Consider the following 27,468-nt stretch of genomic DNA (forward strand, 5'->3'; position numbering starts at 1 on the left):
TTCTACTATAGCCTCGGGTCGACCAAAGCCTTGTGAGTGGATTTGGTAGACGGAAACTGAAAGAATCCCGTCGTATATATGTATATATATGTGTGTGTGTGTGTATGTTTGTGTGTCTGTGTTTGTCCCCCCAACATCGCTTGACAACCGATGCTGGTGTGTTTACATCACCATAACTTAGCAGTTCGGCAAAAGTGAACGATAGAATAAGTACTAGGCTTACAAAGAATAAGTCCTGGGGTTGATTTGCTCGACTAAAGGCGGTGCTCCAGCATGGCCACAGTCAAGTGACTGAAACAAGTAAAATAGTAAATAGTTGTCCTTTGACAATTTCATATTTCTTGATTCACCCGTGCAGCATGAACATAAATTGTGCATTATACAAATTTAAAATGTTTAGTGCTATTAATAAACATTGCTAAAGATAATTCTTTATCTTATTAATCATTGAACATTTTAATCCTCTAGTGTTGTACACTGGCTCAAATATTCTTACCTGTTTTATATTCGAACTGGTCAGATCCAGCTTCTTGCACGTATCCTACAATGTTATTCTAAGAATAATTACATCATCAAAATCTCAAAGGTATGAGATAATGTATGATTAATTCAAAACAATGTGAATAAATAAGCATTACATTAGACAGAAAAATCTGTATGTAAAATGGTTAAACTAACATATAACTATAAGACCTATCGTGAAAAATGTTTTAACTTTGACCAGTAGTTCTTTATAGCAAAGACGACAATATGTTCCCTTGTATCCTTTTGAGACAGTATGCAGGGTTTATAAAAGGAGAGAAAGTCAGCTGAAAACTCTATAGACTCTCTGACAAGACACATTCAAAGAAAAAAAAGTAACTTCACAACTTCCTTACAATTTTTGAATTTTGAGAGGAATCTCTCTCTCCACTTCCACCTCCACACACCAGTGTCTGAAAAAACTTGATCTGCCTTGCAAAATTTATTTCAGAGGCCCTTATGGTAAGATGAGATTTGAGAGAAGAGTGGCTGTTATTTCTACCAGATTGAGCAACCCTTTTTTGAGAATCAGGACACATGAGACATGGCGCTTCATCAGTGAAGAAAATTCATGGTAAATGTTATTTAGAAAGTGCTGCAGACTGCAGTTCACCCCTAAGTGATCTAGAGGCAGCTACATCATTGAGAAAAAACTTGTAACTAAGACCCCAGATTCATTGTCAAACGAAACAAGCAAATTCGTGGGTAGCTAAATAATAGATTTTCAAACAGCTGGGTTTAGACTATGGAAGTCATCATCATCATGGTGTAGCATCTGCTTTCCATGCTAGCATGGGTTGGTCGATTTGACTGAGGACTGGCGAACCAGATGGCTGCACCAGGCTCCAATCTGATCTGGCAGAGTTTCTACAGCTGGATGCCCTTTCTAAAGCCAACCACTCCGAGAGTATAGTGGGTACTTTGATGTACCTGTGGCACGAGGGCCAGTCAGGCGGTACTGGCGGCAGCCATGCTTAAATGGGGCTTTTTATGTGCTACCTGCACAGGAGCCAGTCTAGCGGCACTGGCAATGGCCTCACTTGTGTGTTTTTTCATGTGCCACCAGCACAAGTGCCAGTAAGGCGACACAGGTAACAATCTCGCTTGAATGGTCCCTTTTACGTGCCACCGGCACAGAAGCCAATTTGTTGCTCTGGCAACGATCACGTTCAGATGGTGCTCTTAGTGCTCCACTAGCACAGATGCCAGACATTGAATTTGATTTTGATTTCACTTGCCTTAACAGGTCTTCGCAAGCAGAGTTTAGTGTCCAATGAAGGAAAGGTATGCTTAAGTGGGCTGGTTACACCCCTGGCATAGGCCACAAGGTTATGGTCTCACTGAGCTTGCTGAGTCTTCTCAAGCACAGCATATTTTCAAAGGTCCTGGTCACTTGTCATTGCCTTGGTGAGGCCCAATGTTCAAAGGTCATGCTTCACCACTTCATCCCAGGTCTTCCTGGGTCTACCTCTTCCACAGGTTCCCTCAACCGCTAGGGTGTGGCACTTTTTCACACAGCTATCCTCATCCATTCTTGTCACATGGCCATACCAGCGCAGTCGTCTCTCTTACACACCACATCTGATGCTTCTTAGGTCCAACTTTTCTCTCAAGGTTATACTCTGTCGAGTATGCACACTAACATTACACATCCATTGGATCATACTGGATTCATTCCTTGCAAGCTTACGCATGTCCTCAGCAGTCACGGCCCATGTTTCACTACTATACAGCATGGCTGTTCGTAAACATGCGTCATACAGTCTACCTTTTACTCTAAGTGAGAGGCCCTTTGTCACCAGCAGAAGTAACAGCTCTCTGAACTTTGCCCAGGCTATTCTTGTTCTAGCAGCTAGTGAATCTCCAGTTTAATTCTGAGAGCAGACGTACATTCAAAAAATGCTGTATCTTTGTTGAGCTGACAGAGACATTTTTTTTCCTTTCAATACTCTAACTATTCTGCCAATCTGCTACTCTATTTATTCAATGTTAATAAATAAATTATTCTTGAATAAAACAGTGCTTATTTATTTGTAATAGTTACACTGACTCTACCACAATGTAATTAATCATATTATATTTTGTTTGTATTTCATTAGTAATGGTTTTAAATTTTGTCACAAGGACAGCAATTTTGGGGGAGGGGATGAGTCGACTACATCGTGTTCAATTGGTTTTATCGATCCTAAAAAGGTGAAAGGCAAAAGTCGGCATACCTACATGTGCTCCTCTCCCCCGACTTTGTTTCCTCATAACTTTCAGAAAAATTAATATTTTTTAACGAATATTTTTACAATTACCTCTTAGAGTATGTAGATTATCAGAATTTAATGTGAAAAAAAAAAAAAATTGGTGGGCACACAAGCATGCATACTAACACACGTCACGCATATACTTTCAAAATGAAACTAGAAATTTCGGGAAAAAGAATTGTGATGTGTGTCAACACTTATAGAGTGGTCATAAAGTCTTGTCACCCGCTACCGAAAAGTAATAAGAACAATAGAGGAACAATATAATATCAAACACATTTACTGGTTTTAGTATATTCACTTTCATTGACAATGTCACACATCGAGAAAGTCTGTATGAACATCGTCATTTTCATAGCACAAAATGATGCAGCGTCATGCCCTGTGTGATATTTTATGAAGCTGTGCTTTGGTGATAGTTGCAAAGGCTGTCGAAACAATGTCCTTTAACTGGTATTCTGGTATCGCTCGTGAAACTCTCTCCTTGATAATACCCCCACAGAGCGTTGTTGCAAGACGTAAGGTCTGGACTTCTGAGAGGCCAATCGAGAGGTGCTGGAAGTTTTGATCCTCACCCCATCCATCTATCCCGAAAAACTTCATTCAGGTAATACCTGATATTGATAGCATAGTGGGGTGGGGCACCATTTTGTCGAAACCAACAATCATTTAAATCCACATTCCACCTCTGGAGCTGTGGTACAAACCACTCCCTTCACATAACAAGGTAAGAGCGCTGGTTAACAGAGCCCTCGAAGAAACAGGGTCCTATCAAGTGCCTACTTGATATAGTGGCTTGATATAGCATCTGCCCTGTTTCTCTCCAAAGGCACGAAAACCACATTCAGCTTCAGTCCAAACTCGGCAATCAATTCTCCTCGAACTCCCAGACGGCGCTTCACCAACATCTCCGTGGCACCTTTCGTCTAAACTCTCTTCTCATCGGTGATCACCGATCCTATCCAGCCAAGTACAGTGGCCGAGTCCGTCCCGATTTCGATTGAGCGCAGCCCCCATTTCAGGGCCAAGTTCACTCCTTTCAGCACCGCGTCTAATTGGGTGACATTGATGTGGTTAAAGTCATCTGCTTTCCGAAGCCAGGCCGCGTCCTCCACCCCAGCGCCTTCGATCTCCAACACAACCCCTATTGCTATACTGCTAGCATCACACCAGACGGTCCCGCATTCCGTCTTGGGCACATGCCAGTTACCCCTGACCGGGTCTTCCACTCTCGTCCTCTCTAGGATTTCCTGCATCATCGCCACCGTCCCTTCTCCCACCTTGTTGCCCCAACTCTCCCCCTCCTCTCGTCTCTTAGTGTAACTGTGACCGACCAACTTCCCACACACCGAGAACAGTTCTCTCCTGCTGACACTGGAAGTCAGCTCTGGGATTTCATTTCCTCTCCGGAACACCAACTCACCCGATCTATCTCTTCGCAGCTTCAGTCTCAGTGCAGCTCCCCCTTCCATCGACTCTGGTGGACTTTTCGGACATCTCTGGCTTCGTTTTCTTTCATTTTAATCCCACTGTTGGAATCATGTTTTTGTCCCAAATCTACGCCTATGCTAAATTTCAGAGGTGATGACACTGTCCATTGAGTGGTCCATCTAGTATTTACTATAGAGATATTGTTTCTGTATTAAAACGGTATCGCATTAAAAAGTACCGCCTAAAAATATAACCAACAACGATTTTATGTTTACATTATATTTATCAAACTTCGCAGAACATTTCCCTTCAATTAATCGATTTCTCTCAGAGCAAAACAACAACGGCAAGACTTCCGCCCCCCCCCCAGCCTTTCCCTTTTTTTTTGAAACAACATCAATTTATCGATTTTAAATTAATCCATAAAAGAAAACATATTAGGTTTAATATAATTTGATATGACACCGTTATGTCTGCTCGACTGAAAGACGGCAAAATGAAACACTCAATTCATACAGCTAAAGTAAAATTAAACAATGGCTTATTAATGCCCATCGTTGGTTGTACGTATTATTTTAGTTCAATTATTATCGTGTTAAATTTTAAGCTTACTGAAAACGGAAGTTTATTTGTAAAAGGCTGTTGTTATTGGTCACGCGTAGTTACCAAGCTACTGTTGTGTAATCTCAGAAGAATCAGATTTGTGATCAAAGGATTCCAGCTGTGACCATACAGCCTTTTTGCATATATAGAAATATATTCTTCCACGTGTCCTTCCCTTTTTATACCATAGGGTGAGATCCAAGTGAATATGACCAGTATTGCTGGCCATGTAGATTTTTGCTCGTTTGCTGGTTGTTGGTAAAAGAATTCGTATACCTTCGATGTAATGCAAACAACGTTTACAGCGCGCTCACAATCCATTTAAAAAATTATTCCTTAGAAGATAAAATAAAAAATCTAAAGATCTACAAACATAGCATTTCATTTAAAAACAGAAACTCGATTTTTACTCTTCTGTTGAGTCATATAACATCTGTTACTTCTGTCGTGGTATTTAAGTAGCTTCCAGAAACAGCTTATAATTACTGTTTCCTGTAAATTACTGCTGTGTGAATCAAAGTTTTTCTTTCTTTTTTATCTTAATTATAAAAAAATATAGTATATTGTTGTTTTAGTTATAAGAATCATAAACTGTCCTTGATTTCCTGTTGCCAATTTTGGCACGCGACCATAAATGTTTTATTCTCTAATCTTCTGCAAATTTGTAGTCAAAATAAACGAGCAGATATTGTAAAGATGTTATTATTCTTGTGTTTCTAAATAAAATGTTGCTGGCAGAATTAAGGATTTATCAGATATAACCAGGTCAATATTGTTTAGGAGTTAAAGAACGTAGAAGCAAGTACTTGGTGACTTCACTCGTGCTGGTGACACTAAAATGCACCCAGAAAATTCTCTGACGTAATTGGTATTTGGAAGGATATCCTGCAGAAGAAGTGAGGCCAAAACACTGACATTAGGTCCTCTGGTCCATTGGTTCCTGTGGAACCATCGAACCCTTGCCAGCTTGGAAAAGATGATACGGGTGTATATGTGTACCAAAGAAAGGGCCATTACTTTATATTGGTTTCAAATTTTTGCACAAGACCACCAATTTCAAGGGAGGGGAAGTTGATTACATTGACCCCAGTGCTCAACTGTTACCTAATTTATCGACTCTGAAAGGATGAAGGGCAAAGTCAACCTTGGTGGACTTTGAATGCTGAACATAAAAATGCTGCTAAGTATTTTGCCCAGTGGGCTAACGATCTGCCAACTTGGTGCCTTTCTGTTACTTTATAGTGTTGCTTTTAGATGTTGAGTAAGGAAGCACCATTTTGATCAACCAACGCACACGTATATGTATGCTTATGTCACTGTAACTTAGTGGTTTGGCAAAAGAGACCAACAAAATACCAGGCTTGAAATAAAAATAAGTATTGGGGTTGATCCATTTGACTAAGATAAATTCTTCAAAGCATGCCCACAAAAATTCTTGAAGGCATGGCCCAACATGGCCACAGTCTAATGACTGAAACAAGTGAAAGATAAAAGATGGCAGTCAAGAATACTATAATATTCTATATACGATGAATGGAGGTAACCATATGTTAAACTGTAATCAACAAGTAAAGAATATTTGTTCATTTTATTTAGTTATTTATTTATTTTTTTGCAGTGGGGACTCACAAGATTCAAGGCAAAGAGTTGATTTATTCTGTGTTGGATGCTGCTTTGGCAGCTGGTTACCGATCTATAGGTAAATCTTATATTTTACTGTAATTTATTTTTTAGTGCATGGAAATAACTACAGGGATATCAAATTGCTGGATCAGGTGATGAAGGTCACGGAGAGGGTCATAGCCCATCTCATTAGGGAAAGAGTCTGCTTAGATGAGATGCTGTGGCACATAAAAAGCACCATCCAAACGTGGCCGATGCCAGTGCTGCCTTGATCAGCTCCCGTGCCAGTGGCATGTAAAAAGCACCAACCGATCGTGGCTGTTGCAAGCCTTCTCTGGCCCCTGTGCCAGTGGCATGTAAAAAGCACCCACTACACTCATGGAGTGGTTGGCGTTAGGAAGGGCATCCAGCTGTAGAAGCACTGTCAGATCAAACTGGAGCCTGGTACAGCCTCCTGGCTTCCCAGACACCGGTCGAACCGTCCAACACATGCTAGCATGGAAAACGGACGTTAAACGATGATGATGTTTGCACCTGCTCAATTTACCATTATAAGGGAGACAATCTCTTCTAGGTTAAGTTGAGGAATATACTTTTTTTTCTTTCTACATAATCTAAAGTTCTTAAAGCTCCCACTTATTGGTAACCTCGTATAATACTATTTCATCCTTCTTTGGGACCATCAGCATAGCATAACAAATGAAGCTAAATTTAACACTCTACAAAGCTTATAAAGAGAAAATAGTTTATAGTTTAACCCTTCAGCATTCAAACCTACCATATCCAGCCCAAATATACTACCTGTTTTATGTTCAAACTGGCCAAATGTAGCCTCTCACACCTATCCTACAATGCCATTCTAAATATATAACAATCATGCCATTGAAATCTCAAAGCTACAAGGTAATGCACGATTAGTTAAAATAATGGGAATAAATAAACATTACATTTGACAGAGTGTGGAGGTGCAATGGCCCAGTGGTTAGGGCAGCAAACTCACGGTCATAGGATCGCAGTTTTGATTCCCAGATCGGGCGTATTGAGGGGGTGGTGGTAAACCCTGTTGTACTCTTTCACTCTTTCTTCCTGTTTCTGTTGTCTTCCTGTCATGTGATGCATACGGACGAGGACAGTTGTGTAAAGAAGTGTTGTTCTCTATGGAGGCAACCTGTGGTAGAGGTAGACCCGGAAGACATGGGACAATGTGGTGATGGTTGACCTTCGAACTTTGAATCTCACAGAGGCAATGACTAGTGACCAAGACCTTTGGCGATGTGTTCTGCTTAAGAAGACCTATCAAGCCAAGTGCACCCATGCTGGTGGCATGTAAAAAAAAAAAAAAAATCAACTTTTGAATGATGGGCCTGACAGAGACAAAGTGACTGAGTTCCTTTCAAGTGTTGGGCCTCATGGAGGTGAGGTCACTAAGTTTCTTTCAAGCATTGGGCCTCATGGAGGCAAAGTGGCCGAGCCCCTGGTCTTCACAGAGGCAAAGTGGCTGAGTTCCTTTTGAGTGTTAGGCCTCACGGAGGTGAGGTGGCTGAGTTCCTTTTCAGTGTTGGACCTCATGGAGACAAAGTAGCTCAGCCCCTTTCAAGTGTTGGGCCTCACAGAGGCAATGATCAAGACCTTTGGCATTATGTCGTGCTTGAGAAGAAGAACCATCAAGCCAAGCAAAATCACAGTCATGGCAGATACTGGTGTCATGCAATGACACCCTTGCCAGTGGCATGTAAAAGCACCCATTGCACTCTTGGAGTGGTTGGTGTTAGGAAGGGCATCCAGCCATAGAAAACTATGCCAAATGAGACTGGATTCTGGTGCAGCCTTCCAGTGTGCCAGCCCAGTCAAACCATCCAACCCATACCAGCATGGACAACGAACATTAAATGGTGGTGGTGGCAGCTGCTGCTGCTGTTGTTGTTTTTACAGAGGTCAGTGAGGTAGATCACTGAGATTCACTGATCCTGTTGCAGTTATGTGTGATGTGTATGTATATGCTATGTACATACACACACACACACACACATACACATGCATGTGCACATTCACATACACATACTATTAGAGATTTAATAAAAGATTACACACGTCAATGCTGTTCTGTTATTCCACTTGACAGACACAGCCTCAGTGTACAAAAATGAATCAGACATCGGATCAAGTCTTCTGGAACTACTTGCTAAATATAACTTGAAAAGAGAGGACATATTCATCACCAGTAAATTAGGTGAGTATTATTCATAAATTTTAGTTAAGGTGACTTGTTCAGCATAAATCATTTATCGTTTTTACAGTACCTCCAATATTTACAACAGTAACAGTATGCCGTACCACTCCATATGGTACCTAACTCCAGCTAGATGAGTTGAGGCATTTAGAATGAAGTATCTTGGTCAGTAATAATTTTTTCTAATTTTCGCTCAAGGTCAGCAGTTTTAGGGGTGGAATAAGTCAATTTCATCAACTCCTGCATTTGACTGGTAGTTATTTAGTAACCACTAAAAGGATGGAATGTAAAGTGGACCTTGCTGGCATTTGAACTCAGAATGTAAAGCTGAGAAAAATGCCGTGAAGCATATTGTGTGGATCACTGACAATTCTGCTACAATGCTGACTCAAAATACAGAAGTAATAGTGAGGTATTAACTATTAATAAGTTTATCTCTACAGATGTTTTATAGAACTCAGAGCCAGTACTGAAAGTTACAATGTTTTGTATTGTTGTTTCTTCCTTCTCAATCCATGCTTGGCTCATAGGGCTGGTTTCCTTGGCATATTAGGTTCCCCACCTGGATGGGACGCCAGTCCATTGCAGGTGAGCTGCAAGATGCAGGAGGAAAGAGTGAGAGAAAGTTGTGGCGAAAGAGTCAGCAGAATTTTGCCATTACCTTCTGCCAGAGCTGCGTGGAGCTTAGGTGTTTCACTCATAAACACACACATCGCCCAGTCTGAGATTTGAACCCGCTATCCCTCGAGATCATGAGTCCGTTGCTCTAACCACTAGGCCATGTGCCTCCACTAATGTTTTGTATATGAATACATTTATGTAAACAATGCAGTCAAAGATAGGCAATGGGTATATATGCGTATTTAAAGAATTATTGCTCTTTCATCAGCACAAAGTTGTATCCATGCTAGCAAGTAATATTTACATACCAGCTGTCAGGAATGTATTTAATATGTAAATTGGTCTGTCCAATAGTACTACATCACCAAACTTGGTGGGTATTTAAGCAATGTGTTTATGGGTAGTTGATGGATTGGATGTGATGCTGATAAAAGAGCAATAACTCTTGAGATAAGCATATATACCCATTACCTATGTTTTCTATCTTTATTTGCAGCTTACATAAACGTATTTGTATAGAAAACATCATAACTTTCAGTGTTTGTTCCAAATTGTATAGAAAATCTGTAGAGACAAACTTAAAAATTGCAACACTGTACTACAAACACAAAAAGGGAAGGCACAACATTGACTTGTAAGCCTTTAACCCTTTAGTGTTCAGATTACTCTGTTAAATGTAATACTTTTTCACTCAAATTGTTTTGAATTAATCATGCATTATCTTATAGCTTTGAGGTTTCAATGATGTGACTGTTTATTTTTAGAATATCAATGTAGGTTAGGTGTGAGAGGCCTGATCTGGTCAGTTTAAACATAAAATAGGTAGAAAACTTTGGCCGGATATGGCCAGTTTAAACACTAAAGGGTTAATATACTTGGTAGTAATTTATAGTTGCAAAATGAAATACTCTGTCCTTGCTAGCAATTAATACAAACCATCGACTCAGATGTAATAGATCACAACTAATAATTCAGCTAGCTTAAGTCTTCATTGGAAGAAAACGTCTCTTTTTTTTTCTATGTCAGTATGAGCTGGGGAGGCATTTCTGCTGTAAGTTGACAACCATTTTATAATGAGACAGATTTTGAACTTATGAGATATAAGTGCATGGTCCTACAACTTAATCAGTTGACTAACATAATTTCAAATTAACACATGTGATGACTCTCTTGGATCAATTATTTGCAGGCCCAAGAGATCAAGGAAGTGGAAAGTGCCGAGAAGCTTGTTTACAATCATTATCACGCTTGAAAACTGACTACCTCGACTTATATTTAATTCATTGGCCTGGTGTACAGGGGTTCAAACCTGCAGACAGCAAGCAAAAGATTCTTCGTCAAGAAAGCTGGAAAGACATGGAGATGTTGTACAAGGAAGGTGAGACTTCAATTTGAACCCTCAATAAATTTCATTTTTTATGACAATAGATTTGATTAAACCTTGACCATGATATTACCCCTATTTCTCAATGATTCACACTGACTTCCATCTTACTCATGACCATAAAGCTACTTTTATCTCTTGATGTATTTTCTTTTCACTCTCCTAATTGACCATAATGTTACTTGTCTTCTCTCAGCTGCTCTATCAAACAATTTTCCCACAGACTGGGGAATTACATCATCATCATCATCATGGGTCCAGCACGCTTCCACTGTGTGTATAACAAAACACAATAAAGTGCATAATATATAATTTAATTACAATATATATAATACATATATAATGCAAAAGCACCCTGCAGACTGCAATAGTCAATAAAATAGAAACAAGATTTTAAAATATACTCTTTCTGGGCAGCCGGTACCCAATAATCTGCAGTCCTTTACTGCTTAGTGGTCTGGTGATTGGAGATCCCTGTTTTTCAGCATTTCTGTCTCAAACTAGAATTGGGTTTATCATTGAAGGGAGGTAACTGACACTGATATTTTATACTTGTTATAACTACACTTCATTAAAATGTCAAATAATGTTATCTATTCTGTTTTTATTTACTTTAATGTTTCCTTTAATATCTTCTGTGGCTACATTTAGGTATTACCGTAAATCTTTGAGTATAATCTGCATTTTATCCCCAACATTTAAAGGTCAAAATCCCTAGTGCATACTATATACAAGGTTAAAAATGAAAAATATTTTCTAAGCAATGTCCGAGTCTCTATTTGCTGTTCAGCAATGTTTATTCTGAGGCATTTTGTGATGTCGGGCGTGAAAATACCTTAAGCTAAGCCTGAAAGCAATGAAGTCATAAAAGAATCATCCATAATTTGCAGTAAGCAACATTTATTAAAATAAAAGTATTCAGAACACAGAATAACATGTAACAAAAACAATTTGCAAACATTTACATTCCCATATAACAGTTAAGAACATCACCATTATTGTATTACACATGCACGGAAGTATTTGTTCAACTAGGTGTTGCTGGCTTTATTATGCACGAATTGTGATTAATAGTTTAGCGCTAAATAGTGTTTGTATTGGTAGTTTGCATCATTACCGTGGCAAACAATAGATACTTAATTAAATACCAGTATTAAATGTTTGAACTTCTGTGGGTCTTTACTAGGGTTTTTTACAAGCGCGACTTAAATCTGTACATTAATCTCCAATAAAACATTTTATACATTACATGCCCATAAAATGCCTCGGAGATCTTATTCAGCTATGTTTAAACTTGAAGTTATATCATATGCTGAAGAGCATGGTAATAGAGCCACAGAAAGAAAATTTAATGTTGACGAAAGCAATGTCTGGTTATGGAGAAGAAATAAAGATGAAATTAAACAGATGCCAAAGATAAAGAAGGCAATAATAAAGGACGTTACCGTATACATTTTTACAAACCAAGGACGTTACATAGACCTCCTTGACTCAAGTTAGAGAAGGGGTGCATATTATACACAAGGTTTAGGTTTTTCAGAGGCACAGCCCCCTAAAAATCCCCTGCGTATTATATTCAAGGGCAGACTATACTCGAGGATTTACAGTATATTTCCTTATATACACAAAAGATTCCTACACTAAGATATATGTAGAAATATATCTTCTAAAGCCAATGTGGAGTTAGTTGTATTTATTAGCTTGTCAGTTAAATTGCCTATTAAAATGTATTTATTCAAATATAGATCTATTAATTATGTTGTTTGTTCCATCTTTTGCAAAAGGTAAATTGAAGTCAATTGGAATTTCAAATTATCAAAAGCATCATCTGGAAGAACTTCTACAAGATTCTTCTGTGAAACCAGCAGTTCTTCAGGTATTTCATTACTTGATCGCTACTTATAATTCATTTTCATTCCAGCTCTTTATATTTTCTCAGTTAAAGAATAGGGGAGAAGGGAGATAAATATATATTGTTGCATTTCGGGATGGTAATTTCTTTTTTTTTTGCCAAATAAACACATGCACTATATATTCTTTCTTCACTCATTTGTCACTGTTGTTATTCTAACTCATGTCCATTGTCTGGAAATCTTTCGTTACACATATGTAACCTCCTCAGCGATACTTTTCATCTTCATGTGTACTCTTGCTCTGCTTATTCCATTCCAAAAATATAGTTTGTTGAATATTATCACCCTTGCTTTCAGAAATACTTTAAAAAAAAAAAGAAAGACAATATTTTTCACAGCATGCATCATCACCATCATAATGCTCATCTTTTCATGCTTGTGTGGATTGGACGGAATTTATTGAGGTGGATTTTCTATAGCCAGATGCTCATCCTGTTATATTATCATCATCATCATCATTTAACATCCTCCTTCCATGATGGCATGAGTTGGATGGTTTAATAGGAGCTGGCTTAACAGAAGACTGCACCAAGCTCTGCTGTCTCTTTTGGCATGGTTTCTACATTTGAGTACCCTTCCTAATGCCAACCACTTTACAGAATGTACTGAGTGCTTCATACATGGCACCAGCAGCAGTGAGGTCACCAAATCAAGTAACTTGCAAGATAAGACCCCCTTAGCTAAGTGGGAAGTAGTATTGAGAGAGATAGGTTTCTGCTGGGTGATGAGAGATTAGACATGAAACGAGGGACAGAAAGAGGTGTCTTGTAAAGAAGATACATGACCAGCTCAAGAGACAGAAGATGGTGAAGATGAGGTAGTGGGTACATTCAAGTGGGTACAGGGAGGTATATATATATATATCATCATCCTCATCATCATTTAGCGCCATTGTCCATGCTGGCATGGGTAGGATGGTTTGACCAGGGCTGGCAAGGTGGAAGGCTACAGCAGTCTCCAGTCTGATTTGGCATGGTTTCTATAGCTGGATACTCTTCCTAATGCCAGCCACTCTGAGAGTGTAATGGTTGCTTTTACAACTGGCTTGATGGATCTTCTTCTCAAGCTAGGCACAATGCGAAGATCTTAGTCATTCGTCATTGCCTCTTTGAGGCCCAACACTCAAAAGGAGTTTTTCTTGTGCCAGCGACATTGGCCACATTGCCTCCATGATGCCCAACGCTCAAAAGGTGCTTTTTATGTGCCAGCTACATGACAACAGCATTGGCCATGTCTGTAATTTCAGTTGGCTTGATAGGTCTTCTCAACCACAGCATATCACCAAAGGTCTTGGTTACTAGTCATTGCCTTTGTAAGGCCCAAAATACAAAGATCATGCTTCAGTACCTCCTCCCATGCCTTCCTGACTCTGCCTCTACTACAGGTTCTGTTCACAGTTAGAGATCGGCACCTCTTTACACAACTGTCCTCTTCCATATGCATCACATGACTATACCAATGCAGTCATCTCTCTTGCACACCACATCTGATGCCTCTTATGCCCAGCTTTTCTCTCAAGATTCTTACACTTTGTTGTACATAGACACTGACATTGCACATCCAGTGAAGCATATTGGCTTCATTTTGTCAAGCCTACACTTGTCCTTGGCTGTCACAGCCCATGTTTTACTGCCTTGTAGCATAGCTGTTCACACATACAGGCATCATACAATCTGCATTTCACTCTGAAGGAGAGGTCCTTTGTTAACAGCTGAGGTAGGAACTCTCTGAACTTTGCTCAAAACTTCTCAATTAGGATGTCCATAAATCTCTGACTATATGAAGGGTTCTCAAGCTTCCAAATCCTTCTTTTCCATATTGGTCTCCTTCTTGGCATTCTTCTGGCCTGGAGTCTAAAATCACTAATGACTATTCTATGCTGGTGGGTACATTCCCCACCAAGGGGTGTGTGTGTATGCTGAGACCCCTTTCGGTCATGACTGACCATGGAGTTGCACCTAGAAAGTTACCCTCCCAGGCACAAGTTCGAGCAAGGTTGTTTATGGAAGAGCAGCAGTCACCCATGCATACCGGCCTCCCCTCTCCACGCCACCAGGTTATCCAAGGGAAAGACAATGGCTGATACAGCTTGGCACCTGTGACGTCGCAACTCATTTCTACTGCTGAGTGAACTGGAGCAACATGAAATAAAGTGCTTGAATATAGCTTCATGAGAGCTTTGAATATGAAATGCAGTTTATTTGGGTAAAGAATTATTTGTACATATATATATACATATATATATATATAGAGAGAGAAAAGCATTACCAAATGAGAATGTCAATACAGATATATATAACAAAGTATATATCTAAATAGTGTATGTATGTATGTATGTATGGATGGACGGACGGACGGACAGAAAACAATGTAAATATTTTGGTTTCTATAATTGATGTAAATTTGTCTATAAAAATGGTTTATTCTTTATGTTTGATGCCTGTGCAGTCATCTGAAGAGAGCAGTAGGCACAAACCCCCCTACACAGAGTCTTGATATTCAATAATCAAATAATATTGTTGAACTATATCAAACTAGTAAGGTGCCTCAATTTAAGTACCTAATTCAACTGAATCTTAATTATATCTATACATGGTGTGATGGGTATATTGTTGCCATTTTATATTTTTAATTTCGTGCATGGGCATTGTTTGTTTTTGATTTTGTTGACTACACAGTATAGTAGGGTCAGTTGGGCACCATCTGTGAGAAAAACAGCACCATGACATAATTTAGTCTGTCAGAAATTTGGAAACAACATGCTGTACTACATGGCATTTGTGCTGGAAGTGCCAATACAAACATTTCAGAGTGTTTGCATGTCAATCTGAAGACAGTGCAATTTGAGGACGTGTACCAAAAATGACAAAATTCAAACATCCAGTCAACATCATGGTGTTTGGAGTGATCACTTGTTATGGCAACGTTATACCTCCATTCATTTTCCCACATAGCCTCACACTCAACATGGAGGCCTACATCAAGTGCCTGGAGGAGGTAGTGTTGCTCTGGGTGAAGAGGGTGACTGCTGGAAGACTATGTCTGGCAACAGGACTTTGCACCATGCTACACAAGCTGGAGAACCCAATCATGGCTGTCAGACAGTTTCTGCAACCACATCACCCCTAACATCTAGCTACCTAACTCCCCAGACTGCTACCTCCTTGATTATTATGTGTGAGGTGCAGTTGAGCAAGAGACCAACAAAACTCATTGTAACACCAAAGATGAACTGTTGGAAAGGATTTTGGCAACATTCACCAACTTAAACAAGGAAACCGTCCAGAAGAGTTGCAGGAGATTCTGAAGTCGTCTGGAGGCTGTGGTTGAAGCCAATGTCGATTTTATTGAATAAATTTACTGTATAGTATTTCAAGCAGCTCATGAAAGTGGACTAACAATACACACAATACATATGATGTTGCATAAGGAATTGAATTTTCGTCTGTGGAAATCCCATTACATGCTGGAGCTAAAACCTGAAGACCGCAGAAGTCCAGATCTCACTCAATGTGATTTTTACCTGTGGGGTTACACAAAAGAAGAGGTGTACTAGAAAAAATCTCACACACTAGAGGACTTGAAGATTCAGATGGTTCTCAATGATATCCCAGACGATGTCCTTCAAAAGGTTGTTCATTCCATCCCTGGCCATTTGAGGAAACTAGTTGATGCCACCGGTGCTTATGTTGAAATATGAAGACTTACTTTCATTTTCCCATATAATAAAGAACATGTGTCATTTGTTTCCATAAATTTGTAGAAAGAATATGGATTTTAATACCAATTTTTTATGCCTACTTACTTTTCACCCACCCTGTATATGTAGTTGTAGCGAGTACTGACTGACTGGTGACATGTAATAAGCACCATTTGAGCGTGGGTCATTACCAGTGCCACCTGATTGTCTCCTTATGCCAGTGGAATGTAAAAAGCACCATGCTGAAGTGATCAGTGCCAGTGCTTTCGACTGGCTCCCGTGCTGGTGGCATGTAAAAAGCACCCACTACACTCTCAGAGTGGTTGGCGTTAGGAAGTGCATCCAGCTGTAGAAACCTTGTCAGATCAGGCTGGAGCCTGGTGCAGCCTCCTGGCTTGCCAGTCCTCAGTCAAACCGGCCAACCCATGCCAGCATGGAAAGCAGACATTAAGCGATGAAAATGATGATGATATATATATATATATATATATATATATATTATATATATATATATATATATGTATGTATGTATATATGTATATATATATATGCACATGTGCACACACACACACACCACACACACACACACACATGCATAGAAACATGAGTGTGTCTGTGTGAGTGTGTAGGATGTGTATGCATATGCATGTGTGCATGTATGTGTGTACATGTATGTGCATATGCATCAGTATTTATATTTTCACTGGTGTAGTTTATATATGTATGATTTTTTATGTTCTGCAACTTAACAATTCAACAAATGGACATTGATAAATAAATACTTGATTGAAATAATTACAGGAGCCATGTGAGTACCTAAATCTTTGACTCTGGTGCTTTAGTATGATCAAAAACTAAAATTTGAAATCAGTCAAAGCATAACAGAATCCACAAAAACAATAAATTTCAATAGTAATCTTGTCAAAATATTCTGGTTTTGATGACAATATTTATCCTTTTAAACTTTCCATTCAGATATTAAAATATTCTCATTAAACTTTACTCTATGTAGTGATTTGAAAAAAATACAAAACAAACAAACCTAAAATCAACCAAAAATTTATGATAGAAGTATTTCTCTTTGTTTTAAAATAACCCCAGTACCACAACTACTACTATCATCACCACCACCACCACTACTGCCATTACTACTTCCACCACTATCATTTTAAACTAACCATTTCTTATAATTAATTTTCTCTGTAGACTGAACATCATCCGCATCTGGTACAGCACGAAGTATGGAAGTTTTGTCAAGAGAATAACATACAATATCAAGCATATTCTTCACTTGGAGCATCAAAAGACAATATGGTAAGTTTCCTAATCTTAGCACCACAAGCATATAATTGAAGCTTGCCTCTGATTGCTGGTTAGTACCAGGTATCACTGTTAGTGACTGGTCAGATTGATGTATAATATGTATAATAGCCACTATTTGTACACTTCTTACTCTAACAATATTTACAAATGCATGTGTGTATATACACATGCATGCATGCATACACACACACACATACACGCAACAAACTTCATTTGGTTTCTGTTTACCAAATCCACTCACAAAGCTTTGGTCAGCATGGGGTTATAGCAAAAAATATTTGCCCAAAGTGTCACACTGGTATTGAACCCAGAACCATGTGGTTGAGAAGCAAACTTCTTACCACACAGCCACACCTATATGACTATTCAAATTTACACAAACTATTGCATATATTAACATGAAACAAATGAAATACCTGAAAATAGAGCAGTGTTTTGAATAGCAATATATAATGAATGGTACACCATGGTTAGTAGAGCAAGGATCATATACAATGAACTGCTATGGTGGAAGAACATAGGTGTGTATTTTAAATATTCATTCACAACTTTTTTCTATTGAGCATGGTTGGCTGGTTCTGTAAATCTAGAGATTTTCATGAATCAATTTCTTTACTCAGTTCAGAAGCAAGTACAATACATCAGAAAGAGAAGGTTGTAGGCTATTTAAGGTTGTCTAGAATAATCACACTTGTGCTTCTATTCTTCTTTTGGTTGTGGAAGCTTCTTTAAGTTTTTTAGTCTACAGCTGGTGCCTTGAAAATACACCCTGCACCACTCTTTAAAGTGGTTGGCATTAGGAGAGCGTTCTGCTGAAGAAGTCGGTAATCTTTTGGCTGCCAAATAAACTTTATTTTCATTTACGTATTTTCTATGTTATCTCAACAACTAGCTATAGTTATATAAAAGACACAGCTCTACAAGAATCATTAGAAAGAGAAAATAGTTTCACACTTTCAATTTTAACCAAAATTAGAAAGTGTTGCATTGTGAGAGTGATGATGTGTGAATAATGAAAGTAATATTTTTCTGAATTAGCCACATCATCATCATCGTCGTCGTCGTCATCATTTAATGTGTGCTTTCTCTGCTGGAATGGGATGAACAGTTTGATTGAGAACTGGCAGGCTGGGAGGCTGCACCAGGTGCCAGTCTGATTTGGCAAGGTTTCTACAGCTGGACGCTCTTCTTAATGCCAGCCACTCTGAGAGTGTAGTGGATGTTTTTATGTGTCACTGACACAGGAGCCAATCAGGCGGCACTGGCATCAGCCACGTTTGAATTCTGCTTTTTATATGTCACCGGCATGGGTGCCAGTCAGGTGGCACTGGCATTGGCCATGCTTAAATGGTGCTTCTTACATGCAACCGGCATAGGTGCCAGTCAGGCACCCATCTGTACTATAATAAAAAAAGCTGCTTATCATCTATGTCATCATCATCGTTTAACATCCGCTTTCCATGCTAGCATGGGTTGGACTACATACACGCACACACATATATACGACGGGATTCTTTCAGTTTTCGTCTACCAAATCCACTCACAAGACTTCGGTTCAGCCCGAGGCTATAGTAGAAGACACTTGCCCAAGATGCCACCGAGTGGGACTGAACCCGGAACTATGTGGTTGGTAAGCAAGCTACTTACCACACAGCCACTCCAGAAAAAAGTGAAACATTGGGAGGTTTTAAGCTTTTTCAAAGCGGGTAGGTGATGGGTGGATGTGGTGGAGTAAGGGGCAGTGAGTGTTTCTTTAAGAAAGCTTAAACTTTAAATAAAATATATATTTGCCAGATTCATAATCTCTGTATTTTTCTACATGGATAAAAAAAAAAAATTCGAAAAAATTACAAATTAAGAAATTGCAGTGGGGATGGGGGAAAATAAAAAATTTGAAATTGGGCAAAATCATATTAACCCCCTTTTATACAATGAAGCAATACATAGTTTGTGATCCTTCTTAAGAACAGAAAGCACTTTCATGCAAACCCATGCAAATTGTACCCTTCCTACTTTCACTTTTAAATAAACAATAACTTCCATTATGCCAGTAATCCAGTTCACTATATATCAGCTGTACCGATTCTGGCCATAAGAAAGGAACAAATAATACAATGCGGTTGTAGGTCATAACACCCTGGCAATGCCGGGATGCATTGCTAGTGTGTGTATGTGTGTATATATGTATATATGTGTGTGTTTGTATATATATATATATATGCATCCGTTCATGCATGCGTTCATTCGCGTGTTTGTTCGTTTGCTTGTTCTTCTTGTGCTTCTTGTGCTTCTTTGCTTGATATCATGTCAGCTGTAAATGAGTGTCACCACCATACAAGCGATGTCGTTTGTTTTTAATCTTCTATGGAAACATGGAAACATGTCTAGTCATAGACACAAGTAAGAGTTGGTAACAAGAAAAGCATCATACAATAAAAAAAATCTGTCTTAATGAATTCTAACTGACCTGTGCAAACATTGAAAAATGGATGTTAAAAGAACAGCTGATGATGATGATGATGTGTGTGTGTGTGTGTGTGTGTGTGTGTGTGTGTGTGTGTGTGTGAGAGTGTGTGTGTGTGTGTGTATGTGAGTGTGTGTGTGTGTGTGTGTGTGTGTATGTGTGAGTGTGTGTGTGTGTGTATTGTAAGTGTATGTATGTATTACTGTATTTTGTCATGTATCTATGCATTTGTGTTTAGTTTTCTTTGTAATGGTTTCTTTCTGAATGTTCCTGTGGCAAATAAAGAAATCCTTTTTGTGATTGTAGCTTCTGAATGATGCAGTTATAAAAGAAATTGGTAAGAAGCATCAAAGGCCAGTTGCCCAGATATTACTCAGATGGGCAATACAACAGGGAATTGGTACGTATCATTTATATAACAACAACAACAACAATATATGTTTATTGATTGACATGAGCATACCTTGTGGTCATAATATCTCAGCAAAAAAATTTGATAAACTCGGGAAAATATAAAGATTCGCTGATTGAAAAAAGAAAATGTGGTATCTCAAGGTTGTTACAATACCAGTGATTGTAGGAGCACTTGGAATGATAAAAAAAGGAACTGAAATTATTTTAGGATGATTCCTGGCTTATCATCTATTCAAGAAGTGCAAAAGATTGTTTTAACTGGTATGTCACATGTACTGAGAATAGCATTGTTATTGTGAATTTTCTTTCCTTGTTTCCCCATTATTTTCTTTGATTTCTTTTTTCCCTTTTTTCCCCTATTTTAAAGAATTTTTCTTCTTTCCTTTTCTTTCTTTCTTCCCCTTTTTTTCTGTCTCATGACTTTGTAAAGGAACAATCTGATGTGTTTATTTTAATGGCCTACCAATGTATACAGTGAGTTTCTTTGCCCTAGGTGTCAGGAAGACACTTGGCAAGAAATGGGAACAAAATTTGTGGGGGAGGGAAGTCATCAATTACATTGAACCCCAGTGTTTCACTGGTATTTATTTAATCGACCCTGAAAGGATGAAAGGCAAAGTCGATCTCAGAGGAATTTGAACTCAGAATGTAAAGATGGGATGAAGTGTTGCTAAGCATTTTGCCCAGCATGCTAACGATTCTGCCAGTTCTCCACCTTCATAATAATAATAATAATAATAATAATAATAATAATTATAATAATAATAATAATGGTTTCAAATTTTGGTACAAGGCCAGCAATTTCTGGGGTTGGGAGGAGTAAGTCGATAACATCACCCCCCCCCCCAATGCCCAACTGCTACTTATTTTATCAACCCTGAAAGGATGAAAGGCAAAGTTAACTTCAGCAGAATTTGAATGTTGCTAAGGTTTTTCCTTGGGGTGCTAATGACTGCCAACTTGCCACCTTAGCATTAATGATAACAATATTTGTAAGTCCAGTGTAATTCAAATACAGTATTGTTGGACTGGCTAGATGGGACTTGATTAATTGGTATGATGTTTAGGCTGCTTGCTGTCCCATATTAAAATCAACTCCAAACTGTGTTTGATAAACATTTATTTATACATTTCAAATATTTACATGATTATACAGCTACTTGTCAGGGCTGTATTGTCAGTAGTAAATTGCATTTCTTGTTGAATTAATAATAAAGAATGGCTTCTTGTGAGAGGTGGGAAAATACTCTGCTCTTCATAGACAATGATTCCTTTAGCTCGAAGTTGAGCAGCAACCAAGGAATCTGTCTTCTTAAGGACTTGTATGTGTCCACCTGTGTGTGTGTGTGTTTTTCTCTCTCTCTCTCTGGTGTGATCACCCATGTCTCTGCTTTTATAACCCCCATTTGTGCAGAAATATAGAATTTTTGATAATATGGGGTGATATTGCTGCAAGATGATTGGTTAGTATTCAGGGCAAGTTGCCTGATCTGATGTCTGATCCTAGTTACAAAACCTACACGGTTTTGAATCTAGGCCTCACTACTGTATCATAATCAGCATCTATTAAACCCATACCATGCTGGTATGGGTTTGATGGCTTGTCAGGATTTGACTAGACTGAGGGCTACATTGGTCTCCAATGTCTGCATTAGAAAATTTCTATGGCTGGATGTATTTTACGGAATGTACTGGGTACTTTTTTATGGCACCAGCATTAGTGAGGTCACCAGGTGACTAGCAAATGAAGATTCTTTGACAGAGTAGAGATGTGGTATTGAGAGTAGTTGATTTGTGTTAGGTGTGAGGCCAAAGTATGAAAGATGTCTTGCTTTTTAATGTTGGATGCCCTTCCTATCTTGAATCCCTTTACAGCATAGATTCAATACATTTTATCATTCCTCTGGTACTAGAGGGATATTTTCTAAAACCTGTCTACTATATAAAAAATGTTATATGCATTTTCAGTTTCCATCAATGTCCTATATTAATATATATATATATGTGCGTGTGTGTGTGTGTATGCATGCTTGTGTACACACATATGCATGTGCATGCACACACACAATTGTAAGTGTACTAATTTTACTCAACTGCTGTTCTGATTCTGTTTCTCATCTTTTGTAGGAGTTTTACCAAAATCTACAAACATGCAACACATATCAGAAAATGCAGATATCTTTTCGTTTGAACTCGATGATGAAGAGATGAAGATGATTAGCCAAATAGATAGTCAGCATCATTATTGCTGGGACTCCTCAACTATTGTTTAAAACTTAAACATTTAAATAACTATCTTGTCTTGTTTTCATTGATTTTGTAAATATAACAACATCATTATTATCAGCATTAGCATAGGTATTATCATTTAATGTCTGTTTTCTGTGCTAGCATAGGTTGGACAGTTTGACAGGATCTGGTGAGCCACAGGGCTATATCGTGCTCCATATCAGCTTGGCATGGTTCCTATGCCTTGATGCCTTTCCTAATACCAAGCAGCTTGTTGTGTGTACTGAGCGCTTTTTTTTTTGTGCTACCAGCTGTTACTTGCAAAATAAAAAAGAATAAGGAAAAAGGAAAAGGAAGGGTGGTGGGGTGAAAGGGAAAAGTTCTCCTCACTAAGTGGTTTAGAGAGTATTTGAGAAAAGATTTTATTCCAGGATTTTATGCCTGATTTTATGCTATAGAGAAGATTGAGGGTTGCCCTGTATTTATATAAGGGTGGGTAAGAGTATCTGGGAAAAAGTAAGATGATAGTGATGGATTACCAGAGCAAAACCCTCAAGAAGCAAGAGATGGGAGCAGGGAGGCAGTTATAAGAGTGTGAGGGAAGAGTAAGAGCTGGTTAACTATGGCAGTATAGGTGTGTGTGTGTGTATATATATATATATATATATATATATATATATAATTACAGGGGTATCAAGTAATGAAGGTCATGGAGAGGGTCATAGCCCAACTAATTAGGGAGAGAGTCAGTTTAGTTGAGATGCACTTTGGGTTTGTGGCAGAGAAAAGCACCACTGATGCTATATTTCTGGTAAGACAGCTGCAGGAGAAATACCTAGCCAAAGATAAACCTCTGTACCTGGCTTTCGTTGACATGGAGAAAGCCTTTGGCAAGGTCCCCGGATCCCTTATCTGGTGGTCAATGAGGAAACTGGTGAGAGCTGTGAAAGCCATGTACAGGGATGCTGTCAGTAAGGTGAGGGTTGGCAATGAGTACAGTGAAGAATTCAGAGTAGGGGTAGGGGTCCACCAAGGATCTATTCTCAGCCCCCTCTTATTCGTTATAGTCCTTCAAACATTGGGCCTTACTGAGGCAATGACTAGTGATCAGGACCTTTGGAGATATGCTGTGCTTGAGAAGACCCGACAAGCCGAGTGAGACCATAGCCCATGGCCTATGCCAGTGGTTGTAACCAGTCCATTTGTGAATACCCCTCAGTCATTGGACAATAAACCTTGCTTGTGAAGACCTATTGAGATAAGTGAAATTAAAATGAAAATTGCTGACGTGGCCAACGACTGTACCGCCTAATTGCCACTCATGCCAGTGGAACTCTAAAAGCACATCTGAATGTGGGGTGTAACCAGCCCACTTATGAGTACCTCTCATTCATTGGACAATGAACTTTGCTTGCAAAGACCTATTGAGGCAAGTGTAAACAAACCAAAATCACTGATGTGGCTGATGACAGTACCACCTGATTGGCACTCATGCCAGTGGAACATTAAAAGCATATCCGACTGTGATCATTGCCAGGGCTACAGATTGGTTCCTGTGCCGCTGACACGCGAAAAGCACCATTCAAGCATAATCATTGCCAGGGCTACAGATTGGTTCCTGTGCCGGTGACACGTGAAAAGCACCATTCAAGCATAATCATTGCCAGCATCACCTTACCAGTACATGTGCCGGTGGCATGTGAAAAACAACATTCAAGCATGATCATTGCCAGTGCCGCTGCACTGGCTCTCGTGCAGGTAGCAAGTGAAAACACTTTTTGTGCATGGTCGTTGCCAGAACTGACTGACTGGCCTTCTTTTCGGTGGCATGTAAAAAGTACCCACTACACTCTCGGAATGGTTAGGATAAGGAAGGGTGTCAAGCTGTAGAAACTTTGCCAGACCAAATTGAGCCTGGTGCAGCCTCTGGCTCACCAGTCCTCAGTCAAACCATCCAACCCATGATATATGTATATATATATATATATATATATATATATATATATATATATATATATATGCATACACACACACACAAAATATTTACTTTTATAAATATAATTATAAAATTATAATAATAAATTATAAATAACATTTATAGTTTTATAATTTTTATAATTATATTTTATAATTTTATAATTATATTTATAAAATTAAATACTCTTAAGTTTTACCTAAGTTGGTTTTTACATGCTAGCTACTTGATAAAGTAAGTCCCTTATAAATTTTATCCTTGGTTATAGTTGATATATATATATTACTCTAAGTAGAAGTGGCAGTGCTCATGGTCTTTGTAGGTTACAGTACAATATTTGTAAGATTAATGTGGTTGATGTTCAACTTGTAAGTTCATGTCTTCTTGAAAAATATAGTTGGAAAGAAATTCCAAAGGGTTGCAATAGAATATACTGGGTCAAATTTTTAGTGTGGGATCTTTGAGGTGAAATACAGCAGAGTTGATGAAAGGAGGAGAGACAGGAAGGATGAATGGATCTAAGTGAGGATGATGACATGCAGATAGCTAGTTGACAGGAGGTGGAAGTAATTGTAACTTTGTAAGAGTGGTAGAAGTGCCAGAGAGAGAGAGAGAGTGGAAATGGTATTTTCGTGAGGAAATAGTTAAATGTGTTGATAAGTGAATATTTAGCAAAACGTTGGATGTCTTTCCTTTAGTTGTATCCTTGTGTATCTGCGTGGGTATCAGCAACGCAGTCCTGTATGTGTGAGCAGTAGTCCAATGCATGTCTTGTGTATGTTCACTAATTGATTATGGCTATTAAAAGGCAATATTTGTAGGGGTAGCTTATCCTGTTCAGGCTATATTATTAGTATTATCCTGCGTTTTAGAATATATAATCACTTCTTTAACTTTCTAAGACATCCCAACGCTTCTAAAACAAACTTCGTTTGTTTGTTTACTTTCAATGTATGTTTATGAGAGATTCATCATCATCATCGTTTAATGTCTGTTTTCCATGCTAGCATGGGTTGGATTGTTCAACTTGGGTCTGGGAAGCCAGGAGGCTGCACCAGGCTCCAGTATGATCTGGCAGTGTTTCTACAGCTGGATGCCCTTCCTAACGCCAACCACTCCAAGAGTGTAGTGGGTGCTTTTTATGTGCCAGAGGAGGCTGGCAACGGCCACGATCGGTTGATGCTTTTTATGTGCCACTGGCACAGAAACCGGGCAAGGTGGCACTGGCCTCGGCCACGTTCGGATGGTGTTTTTTATGTGCCACAGACACGGGTATCACAACTACAATTTCCATTTGATTTTTATGTGAATTGTTAATGTGTTTGAAGGATTTAATCATACTGTTGCAGGTAAACTACTTGAGTATTTTAAAGGCATGGGTTTAATAAAAGTAAAATGAAGAGACATGTTTTCAGTTACTAGCTGAGCTGGTTCAGAGTGATTGATAGTGAAAAACATTTGCTGCCAGGAGTATTCAGCATAGAATTCACAGTAATTTACTGCTGTAAGATCTTACAGGATCTGGCACCAAATTTTAGCAGTGAAAAATATGAAAGACCTGAACTAGGTATCATTTATGCAGTACCAAACATCTTCCAACCACTTTTCCCCAAGTTAAGACCTGATACTCCAATAGACTGGAGTGCAAAGGGTCTCAGGTCTTCGATGTCTTTCTGTAAAACCTGTATGGAGTAGGTGAGACGATATTCAAAAAACACTTGGACACTGCTATGTAAGGTTCTCAGATAAAACTGTATCACAACAAACAGAGGTACAAATTTACCAAGTACAAATTTCCTTTCTATATTGTGTGTTCTTTAGAGGAACACTCATACTGCTTGAAATAGCAGTCAGATCTCCCTCAAATCACACCTTAATCATCATCATCATCCAGTGTTTTAAATCTGGGTTTTGTCCCCGTTAACAGGGGTAGCTGGATCTACCTCAATGCCATAGCAACCACCCTCACACCATCTTGCCATATTGCCCTGTTTTGCGCATCCTCCCATCTCAAGCCAACCCTCCCATACTCCTCCTCCACCTGTCCCCTCCACATTTCCTCAGTCTACCTTGCTTTTTCGGTCCATTTACCTCAAGCACCCTCCTCAGAACATGCTCCTCAACACATGCCCATACCACCACACTCCATTCACCTTTGCCAGCCATTCCATTGATTCCCCCAACCCCAACATCTCCATCAGGTCCTCAGTCCTCCTTTTATCAAACAGCTTCACTCCATACATTTCTCTCACCATAGCTCTCTTGGTCCTTCTCAAAATTGCCATCTCTCTCTCCCTCAGACACCATGTCTCACTCTCATACAGCATTGCAGCTCTCATGCAGTTCCTGTAGACCCTTCCTTTCATCTTCAATGAGAACCTTTCTTCCCATAACAACACTCCACATTCCCTGAGCTTCACCCAGCCAAGTATCTTACAGAAATGAAAAGGAGAATGCAGTCATAGAGATACAAAAAAGGGGTGGTCATAACTAAACAACTTTGATTGTAAGTCTGCTGGATTGAAGCTGGCCTCGGGCTAAACAGATACAACAACAACAACAACAACAAAGATAATCCTTTCTATTATAGGTACAAGGCCAGAAATTTGGAGGTAGGGGGCAGTCGATTAGATTGATCCCAGTATGTAACTGGTACTTAATTTATCGACCCCAAAAGAACGAAAGGTAAAGTTAACCTTGGCGGAATTTGAACTCAGAACATAAAGGCAGACAAAATACCTATTTCTTTACTACCCACAAGGGGCTAAACACAGAGAGGACAAA

The 27,468-nt window shown here is 38.9% G+C and overlaps 1 protein-coding gene and 1 long non-coding RNA gene across 3 annotated transcripts; one reads left to right on the top strand and one right to left on the bottom strand.

The window, feature by feature from the left end:
* Positions 1 to 21,152, bottom strand: LOC118765166. Its single transcript, XR_005001033.1, has 3 exons — positions 21,007 to 21,152; positions 15,695 to 15,704; positions 1 to 12 (listed from the first exon to the last, which is right to left on the bottom strand). It is a non-coding gene; the product is annotated as an uncharacterized LOC118765166 (long non-coding RNA).
* On the top strand, positions 4,614 to 22,784 carry LOC115216695 (glyoxal reductase). Of its 2 annotated transcripts, none has more exons than XM_029786222.2 (8): positions 4,614 to 4,768; positions 6,427 to 6,507; positions 8,554 to 8,661; positions 10,472 to 10,660; positions 12,451 to 12,542; positions 17,486 to 17,593; positions 20,373 to 20,466; positions 22,608 to 22,784. In XM_029786222.2, the coding sequence occupies exons 1-8, from the start codon at positions 4,675 to 4,677 to the stop codon at positions 22,751 to 22,753; spliced, it is 912 nt and encodes a 303-aa protein (XP_029642082.2). In that variant the 5' UTR covers positions 4,614 to 4,674; the 3' UTR covers positions 22,754 to 22,784. The 2 variants fall into 2 exon arrangements, with proteins under 2 accessions (XP_029642082.2, XP_036362686.1); XM_036506793.1 differs by lacking the exon at positions 4,614 to 4,768 and adding an exon at positions 6,213 to 6,347.
* The last annotated feature ends 4,684 nt before the right edge of the window (positions 22,785 to 27,468 follow it).

This window comes from Octopus sinensis, linkage group LG10 (assembly GCF_006345805.1).
Source record: "Octopus sinensis linkage group LG10, ASM634580v1, whole genome shotgun sequence".
In the NCBI taxonomy this organism is placed as follows: domain Eukaryota; kingdom Metazoa; phylum Mollusca; class Cephalopoda; order Octopoda; family Octopodidae; genus Octopus; species Octopus sinensis.